General features: G+C 51.0%; 1 protein-coding gene across 1 annotated transcript; it reads left to right on the top strand.

Moving 5' to 3' along the window:
- Position 1: 1 nt before the first annotated feature.
- Bloc1s4 (biogenesis of lysosomal organelles complex-1, subunit 4, cappuccino) lies at positions 2 to 771 on the top strand (the record flags this gene model as incomplete). Its single annotated transcript, XM_013023896.1, has 1 exon — positions 2 to 771. A coding segment is annotated over one exon (444 nt), but the record flags the coding sequence as incomplete, so codon positions are not given.
- Positions 772 to 9,357: the final 8,586 nt, after the last annotated feature.

Raw genomic sequence — 9,357 nt, 5'->3', positions numbered from 1 at the left:
GCTGCCCGGCGCCGGCGCCGGCGCGCGGCCCGAGGTGGAGGCCCTGGACGCCAGCCTCGAAGACCTGCTCTCCAGAGTGGACGAGTTCGCGGGCATGCTGGACATGATCCGCGGCGACTCGTCGCACGTGGTGAGCGAGGGCGTGCCGCGCATCCACGCCAGGGCCGCGGAGATGCGGCGCGTCTACGGCCGGATCGACAAGCTCGAGGCCTTCGTGAGGATGGTGGGCCGCAGCGTGGCCCGCATGGAGGAGCACGTGGCCAAGGCGGAGGCCGACCTGGGCGCCTTCCCCAAGGCCTTCACGAAGCTTCTGCACGCCATGCACGTGCCCGCCCTCTTTAACCGGGCGTCCCCCGCCCGGCCTCAGCACGCGGCCTATGAGCCACCCGCCCTGTTTCGGACCGAAGACCACTTCCCGGGTTGCAACGACAGACCCCAACTCTGAGTTAAACTGCACGAGAACCCCCAACAAGAGCCTGAAGCATTAATTGAAGATCGTATTACTTCATATATGATGTTGCCGTATGGAATTTTAATTCATTTTCTGCAGACCACTTCGCTTCCTTGATCCTGATACAAAGTGCGGTCTTCCAATTCTAACTTGAAGGCTGCTGGGTGGGGGATGGGAAGCCACATGAATGAACTTGTCCTCTACAATAGCGCTGTTCTTTGCGGATTTTCCTACTCAACTAACAGTGTTATCTTTTCAAGATTTATATATTTATTACTGTGAGAAAAATTACCAAGCCATTAAAGCCTTATTAATCATAATTGTGATTCTGTCTTCTATAGCCTACTTTTACAGTAAAAAGGGTTCATTATGTAGCAGTCTTTTTAACTTTCCATAGCGTGGATTGTAAATGAAAGAAAATTAGACGAATTCCAAGGAAACGTTGATTTTTTTGTTGTTGTTGTTGTTTACAATGAATTATGAAGTTGTATTTGGCAACATAACCCCGTAGTTTTGGTTTATCCGTAGGGAACAAGTCTGTATCGTTATCCTTGCTGGGTCTGTAACTGAAGTACTAGATAAGGTTTTTAGTTTTACTGGAAAAACTTTCCTGAGAAATATTTCAGTTATGTCCCAATTTGCTTTAAAATAGGCATGTTGTTCATATCTTGGGAGTGAGATAAAGCTAGCTTGGAAGTACCATCTGTGCCTGATGTGAAAAACTAACCTCAGCTACTGTAACATCGATGTATCAGTGGAGAGGCCATTTGTGTGAAAGAATGTTATTAGGATTTTGTTCTTTCACCCTGTCCACAAGTCTCTTGCATATACAAACTTTGACATGAATTTTAGATAGTAACATCGAAGAAGCACTTAGTTTATGTAGTTATTATTTTGTGTCTGGACACATCTTTGAGGTTCTTAGAAAAGGTGTTGTAATCTGTTTACCTAGCAATGAAGGAGTTGGGTGATGGTATTCACACCAATCACAGGCCTTCATACAAATGAAAGTGCACCAATCACAGACCTTCTACTGACCACCAGAGGAAGTAGTCTCCCCTCAATAAGATCATCTAGAATTCACTGGGCCTTATGAGAAGTCCTGTGCAAGCTGTTTGAAAGCAGTGGTTGCATTGTCAATTCCTCAAGGTAAGAATTCCTCAAAAGAAGAATACTCTATAAATGGGGCTATAGGAAACAGGTGTGGTTGAACGCAGCTATAATTCTACCACTCAGAAGATTCAGGAAGAGCTCAAGTTTAAGGTCAGAGTGGCTGACTACTATGCCACTTCATAGAGGTCAAATTGAGATTAGAATGAGACTATCTTAAGAGAATGACCAGGCTCTGGTTGTTCACACCTCTCAGGAGTCTAGATCTGAGGATCCTGGTTTGAAGCTATCCTTGGGCAGGAAAGCCCATGAGATTCTAATCTCCAATAAACTACCAAAAAGATGGGCTGAAAGTAGAACTGTGCTTCAAGTGGTAAAATACATAAAGAAGCTCAGAGACAGTGCCCAAGACCCTGAGTTCAAGCCCTAGGACCGGTACCATTAAAAAATGGCAGTATATAATACGTATACTTCTCTTTTTATCCTTTGTTATTTTCTTTCTTCCTTTCCCTCCTTCCTTTCTCCTTTCTTTTCTCCCCCCTCCCTCTTTTCGGTACTGGGGCTTGACCTTTACTTAAGCTACCCCTCCAGCCTCTTTTTGCATTGGTTGTTTTCAAGGTAGAGTCTTGCTTTATGCCTAGGCCAGACTGGGCTGCAATCTTCCTATTTGTACTTTCCCATGTTGCTGGAGATGACAGGCAGGCATCACTATGCCCCAGCCACAAGCTAAGATGAAGTCTCATTTACTTTTTGTCTAGAATGGTCTCGAACCACAATCCCCCCCTCTCTACCATCCAAGTAGTGAGGGTTGCAGGCTTGAAGCACCCTACCCAGCTAAAATGCACACCCTTGAGCGTGGCACCCTTGAGAGCCATCCATCTAACCACACACATAAAGAGCACATTCCTTTTGTTCTTGCTAGGCTCACATGGCCAATGAGGCCTTTTCTGAGGAAGAGACTTTGATCTCTCTTTTTTTCTTCCTAGGTCCTTGGCTCCATGGAGGCTGGAAACCCTGTTCTGGGAGCCTCAACTCTGGCTCTAACCCTCGGCACCCTGCCAGAGGTTCTCTCATCCCCATGCTCCTGGGCCACAGCCAACATGCCCTGAACTGGTGATTCCTGAGACCAGTCCCACATCCTCCAGCTCGGCCATATGTGAGCATAGAGACAGTGTCATTGGCTTGTCACCTAGCCAGAGGTTCCCTGCATGCCTTGAAGGCCACTCCAGCACGTAGCTACCAACCACTACACCATCGCACCTCCTCTCCCAGCTGACAGCTTTACATTGTTTCGCACCTAAGATGGTCTAGGGTGGAGAGGGCCTCTGGCAGGTGGCATCATCTGTGCCTAGAGCATAAAAAGGATAAGGGGGCAGAGCAGCATGTGCAAAGGCCCCTTTAGTTGTTCACCTTAGGCATTTGGTCATGAAAATATAAATGCAAGAAACATCAGTATGTGAGATTTCCTTTCTTGATTTTTAGTTTAGTTCTATTTTGAACTGAGAACAGACATGGTATTTTTCATTGTTGTTGTTGGTCATAGGGCTTGAACTCTGGGCCTGGGCGCTATCCCTGAGCTCTTCAGCTCCAGGTAAGCACTGTACCACTTGAGCCACAGTGCCACTTCCAGTTTTCTGGTGGTTAATTGGAAATAAGAGTCTCACATACTTTTCTTGCCTGGGCTGGCTTTGAACTGCGATCCTCAGATCTCAGCCTCCTGAGTAGCTAGGATGACAGGCGTGAGCCACAGGTGTCCGGCTATGTTATGGTTTTTACTTTAATTTTAAGATACATTTTACAGCCCAGAGTGTGGTAACACGCAGAATCTTTCCATGAGGTTTATGAGTAGATAGGAGTCCATGGCACCAGGCACACGGTGGTCTGTGTGGGGACTATGCTTCTTGGCTACTCATCCTGCTGGGCAGGGGACAAGTCTAGGGGTGGCAGTGGTGCTCACTTGGGACCTTCACATGGAAAGAGGTTGGAAAGCCACACCCTTGCAGAGGGAAGGTGTGGATGCATGTGTGTGCAGAAGGCATTGTCACCAACTTTTTTTTTGGGGGGGGGGTCCGGTTGTGGGGCCTGAACTCTGGGCCTGGGCGCTGTCCCTCAGCTTTTCAGCTCAAGGCTAGCGCTCTACCACTTGAGCCACAGCACTACTTCTGGCTTTTTTTTCTTTTGCTTATGTGGTGCTGGGGAATCGAACCCAGGGCCTCATGCATGCAAGGCAAGCGCTCTACTACTGAGCCACCTTCCCAGCCCATTGTCACCAACAGCATGGGATGATGTTCTTCACAGGGGGCTGTGCCTTCCTAGCAAGGGAGAGAGAAAGAGCAGTGTGTCGGAATGCCGCTAGACATCCACTCCCAGGCCCAGATCACATGTGTTCAAGCTCCCTCTGCCCCTCTTAAGCTCCCTTACTCTTGGAGCCATGTTTATGTGAGCTGTTGCTCACTTTTCCTTCTCTAAAGTGGGCTTCTAGAGCAGAGCCTAACTCCTCTTTAGCTCTCCAGAAAGAGTACCTGAAATGACCAGCAGGGAGCGTTTGAGCTGGGGACCCTTAGGCGGAAGGGGGTGGGGAAACTTTCTGGAGGACCTGGTCTGGACAGACTCCTGTTACACTGGATGCGAGGGAGGCCCGGGCTGATGCACCAGCGCCAGCACTGGCAGTAGCTGTAGGTGACATTCATGACCTCTAGACTCGATCCTGGGCTCTCTAACAGCTTGGTAATGGGAAAGAGCAGGGGCTTGAGCAGCTGATACACCTGCCTCTTTCCTGCTGTATCCTAGCTGGGGAACCTCAGACAGGCCACTGCCCTCTTTGAGCCAGCCTCTGTCTTCTCATTTGTGATGTGGGAAGGAGAGTACCCCTGCCTGTAGTTGCACCAAGGCTTATTGGGTCTGATAACCTGACCAGCCCTCAACAGCAGTGGGCCCGATCCTGTAGTGGAAGCAGCGCTGGGGTTGAATCCGCAGCGGATTGCTGTGGAGGAACGCAGCTAGCAAGAAGTGAGAGAGGTGACCCTGGTTTACGAGCATGGAGGCTGGGAGACCAGGCAGGCAAGAGGTAAGGGATGGAGAGGAATCAGAAAGAAGATACCAGACTCACGGGCTAGCTGCACGTGGGGCAGGGAAGGGGGCAAGGAAGGCCAGCCCAGACCTTCAGTGAGGTGCCCGTCACAGAGGCTGGTGGCTGGGTTTAGGGGAGGCTGGCAAGGAATTCTGAAGGGTGCCACATGGAAGCTTCCAGGCCTTTAGAAATCGTGGTTTTCATCTTTTCTCTGAGTCCTTCTGAGCTACCTGCAGAGCTGAGCCAGGCCAGTGCTCAGCTCCCATCCACCATGGGCTTCTGCTGTCATAAAACACCACCAGAAAATTCTAGGAAACAGAAATGAAAAACTAAAGGTAGACAGAAAAGCCCCAAACATGTCTTCACAGATCCAGTGAGGTGAGACTATCCCATGAATACAGATGGCCCGGGCGCTCTCTGTACTGCTTCGCTGTCTTCTTGTCCCCAAGCCTGGCCAGTTCCCCTCTCCACAGGCTCACTTCCTGCCACAGGTGGGAAAGCAGGCCAGACAAAGGAGCAGAGGCTCCAGGGCGTCCTGAAGTCAACCCAGTGCAACAATCCCTGATGTTTTCGCTTCTGATATTCTTCCAAGTGTAAAGTCAGCTGGAGACACAATTACTGCTTGATGGAAATGGACAGACAGCAACCTGCATGCTCCTCTAGGGCCAGAGAAGTTAAGTCAACTGCCTGTGATCACACAGCCTGCAGGGAGCAGAGGCAGAGTGGAGCCCAGCAGGCTGGCTCAAGTCTTTGCTTTTAGCTCGCCTGAACAGCTTCATTCATATGCACATTTGTTCCTTCTTTTCTTCTTTTCTTTTTTTTAGGCCCAAGACCAGAACTCAAACTCAATACCTGATGCTTTCATTCATTGGCTAGGACTCTACCAACTGAGCCACAGCCTCCAACACTCCCTGGAGCGCTCCAGGGAGAGGGACCAACATACAAAACACACGGAGGTCAGTGAAGCAAACCAAATTTTAAAACTTTTTAAATAAAACTAAAGCCGGATTATAGGAGATGGAAGTGACAGCCTGAGGTCTGATGGTTGGCTTCGGGGAAGGGAGAGCCCTGAGCCACTTCTTCCCAGTTCAAAGGGAGTCATGGAGCCTGCAGTGACACTGCTTCAGTGTCTTTGCCCTGGGGAATCTCAGGAGTCATTGGAGGCTTTCCTGGGTGGTCCACTCAGTGGTCACCCACAGGCCTGCACATCAGGCTCCACCCTGGCACTGGTGACAATAGCAACACTCAGTATTTGTAAGCTCTCTAGACATGCTGCCTGTGGTCACTAGAGGGCAGAGTGATGCCGCTGGCATCCCTGTGATACCCACTGCACGTGAGCTAGTTATTGTCACTGCGGACAGGGAGCTAGCTCAGTATGAAACGCCCCCTCCCTTCCTGCTTTGGAGACCCAGTCCTCAGAAGTTTCCCCTTGCTCCAGCCAGCCTTATCTCTTGGGGATTAACTGTCCACTGAGCCTGTCTTCTATACACTGAGTATACACTAAAGGTCGCTAGGAATGTGCCCCAGTACTGGCGGTGGGAGGTCATTCCTGGGAGGGTTCTGGACAGAAATGCTGAGCACAACAAAACCAGGACCTTTGTCACTTAATGTCTTCTTTAGATCCCGGGCTGCCACTCCGCAAGAATGAAAGAAGAAAGCCACAGCCCTCCCTTTAGAAGAGCCCAGAAACACTGGACCACTGGGACCACCTACCTTCCCTTGTGGGGGAATCACACAGAAGCTTCTCCCTTGGGCAGAAGAAGATGGTTAGAAGGTGAAGAACCTCATCTGCCGCCGCGCAGGCTGGTGGTTAGGAAGGCTGTTTATCTCCTGTCCCTCTGCCTCCAGACCCGATGGTTCTCTCGGCAGCAGTGATTCAAACAGGAGCCGTCCAAGGCCCTGAGGCGCTGCTCTGGCTCTGCAATGTGCTGCACAGATCTCATCCTCGTCTGCCTGCTGTTCCGCCTGCCCCTGGGGTCTCCCTGTCAGCCCCACGTTTGGTGAGGCTTATTCTGGGGGAGCCCCATGATGAGGCACCCGTGTTGGTCAGAGGGCTGGGAACAGGGTCCCGGGAGACAGCCAGTGTCTCTGCCGGAGCCCCAAGCACACAGAGGGCAGGCAGGGGCAGGGGCAGGGAGTCCACAGCTGACAGTGAGCCCCGCCCCTCTCAACAGCCCACCCTTGTGGCCTTGCAGGGGATTCTGTGCCAGCCGGGCAGCTTGCCTACAGGCCACACACGACCCTTCCTCACCCCATACTGCAGCACATGCATGCACGCCCCCCTGTGGTGAGCTCCACCCCACAGGGGTCAGGAGTCAGGGCTGGGGTGGGGGGGCTGGGTGCTCCCTGGCAGCAGTGTTCTCTGTTCTGCTTCTCATGCTCACCCTGCGGTCCCTGCAGGCCCTCACTTTCTGGAAGTGTTGGGGAACATGCGCACAGAGCTTCCCCTGCCTATAGGTTGGAAATTTAAAGTTGTGGTTTGTGTCCTGAGGGAGCAGGGAAGGGGGGGGGGGAGAGGGGCAGGAAGAGGAGGCAGAGGAGGTAGCAGGCGTGGCCCTCTCCCCGTGCTGGAGGGGGTCCCCAAGGCCTCCAGATTTGCCTGTGCCCAGGCTGTGGCCGGGGAGGAGGCAGATGGGCCTCGTGCGTGTTGGCTCTGTCTCAGGCCATGCTGTCCTCCCTTCATAATGATCTTCTTCTTCCTGGCCGCTCTCATGGCCCCCAGACCACGGGCTCAGTGAGCTATTCTGGGCGCCCTGCCTGCCCACCCTGGACACACTCAGGCCTTCTGTCTGCCCACGCCATCCTGAGGAACTTTCATAATGCAGCCTTGTTCCCTCCACTGGGCAGGCACCCGTGTCCGCTCCTGGGGGCCACGAGAGGAGGGGGCAGTGCCAGCTGGGGTGGGGGTCTGCACTTGGCCAGTTTCTAGGAAGACATGGGCTATGTGTGGCCAGCACGGGGGCCACCTCTTTGTCGGCAGCCCCTCCAGCTTCTGTAAGAGCAGAAAGCCGCTGCCCCACTCCCCTGAGAGAGGCCACAGGGGCGCCGAGCCTCAGCACAGGCTGTGCAGCTGAGCCTCCTGCCGCTGCCTCCTGTCTCCTCCTTCAAGGCTGAGTGTAGGTTTTCCTGTTTCAACAGGGTTCCGGAGCTGAGGACTTCTTTGTCTCATCCCCCTGTTTGGGGGGGTCCAGGATAACTGCACCTGGCTCAGCCATGGTCCCTGGAGCCTAACCCAGCACCTGCCTCAGTCACAGCAAGGCTCACTGATGAACGCATGAGCCACCCAGTCAAGATCAGCAATCAACCTGTGCATCCGTGAAGCGGTCATTCAGTGCATTCATTCACTAACGAGACCAGGAGACACAGGCAGAAGACAGATTGTCTCTCTAGCAGGAATCTTTGTCTAAGACATATTTTTATTCATTTGATCTTTCTCCCTCACCTTTAATCCCTTCTTGGGCAGAAGCAGGACAGGTTCCCATAACCCACAACGAGTCCCAGGCAGGGGACACCAGGCCTGGCACACACAAGGCACAAGGAATGCTAACTGAGTAGCTAAGCCAATGCCATTTGCATGATCTCGGGACCTTTATTTGCACCTGCTGCGTCATAAGCCTAGATTCTGCACACACACAGCCTATGTGAAGAAGGCCACTTCCTTCTGGTCTCAGTGAAAACATCCTTTCCTTGGGGAAGCTGTTCTGGCTGCCTTTTCCACAGCTACTCTATCTAGCACCTGCTTGGCTCCTTCCTGGTTCTCTTTGGCAGAGGTAATAACTGTTCACCTGCTTCTGTTCCAATTTGGGTACTGACCTAAGCTGTCTGCCTCTTTCTGTGTCCTCTGTTCTAAGCAGGTCTTGTGGGATAATCATATGGTCTGCTGCAGGCAGAGGAGGCAGTTATTGATAATCTGAACATGCATAAAGGCAATTGTTCAGGTTCTAATGTCATTGGGAAGATTGTCAAATAAATCCCAGTGAAAAAGTTAACCTGTTCAGTCAACATGAGTGACTCAGACCCCCCTGAGTAATGTTACTGAGGTATTGTGGGTTGCAGGAAAATTGGAAACAATTTGAATGTTCATAGAACTCCACAGTTCACAAGGTTGTCTTTAGGGTCTGGTGGGAGGAAGAGATATAGCAAAATCTTTTTCTAAAAAGTATAACTACATTGATCGTGTGTGAGTGTGTGTGTGAAAGAGAGAGAGAGAGAGAATAGAGAGAAGGGAGAGAGAAGCAGGAATACAGAAAAAATGGATTTTTCTAGGTGGTAGAATAAAAACGTAAGTTTTGTTGTGTTCCTCTTTAAGTTTTGCTATTTTTTAAGCCAGCTACATGTATAGTTTTTGTAGTGTGAAAAAAAATTAAGAAAAAAAATAGAATGATTTAAGGGCAAACTTAAATTAACCTTCCCCTCACCCCCAACCAAACCAAAACAAAACAAAAGGGCTAGGAATGTGGCTTAGTGGTAGAGCGCTTGCCTTGCATGCATGAAGCCCTGAGTTCAATTCCTCAGTACCACATACACAGAAAAAGCTGGAAGTAATGCTGTGGCCCAGGAGTGCTAGCCTTGAGCAAAAGAAGCCCAGATCCTTTGGGATGGGAAGGTGGCTCAGTGGTAGAGCGCTTGCTTTGCATGCCAGAGGCCCTGGGTTCGATTCCTCAGCACCACATAAGCAAAAAGAAAAAAGCCAGAAGTGGCACTGTGGCTCAAGTGGTAGAGTGCT

This window comes from Dipodomys ordii, unplaced genomic scaffold (assembly GCF_000151885.1).
Source record: "Dipodomys ordii isolate 6190 unplaced genomic scaffold, Dord_2.0 Scaffold71, whole genome shotgun sequence".
NCBI lineage: Eukaryota > Metazoa > Chordata > Mammalia > Rodentia > Heteromyidae > Dipodomys > Dipodomys ordii.
The sequence above is the reverse complement of the archived record's forward strand: the minus strand, read 5'-3'. Positions and strand labels throughout refer to the sequence as shown.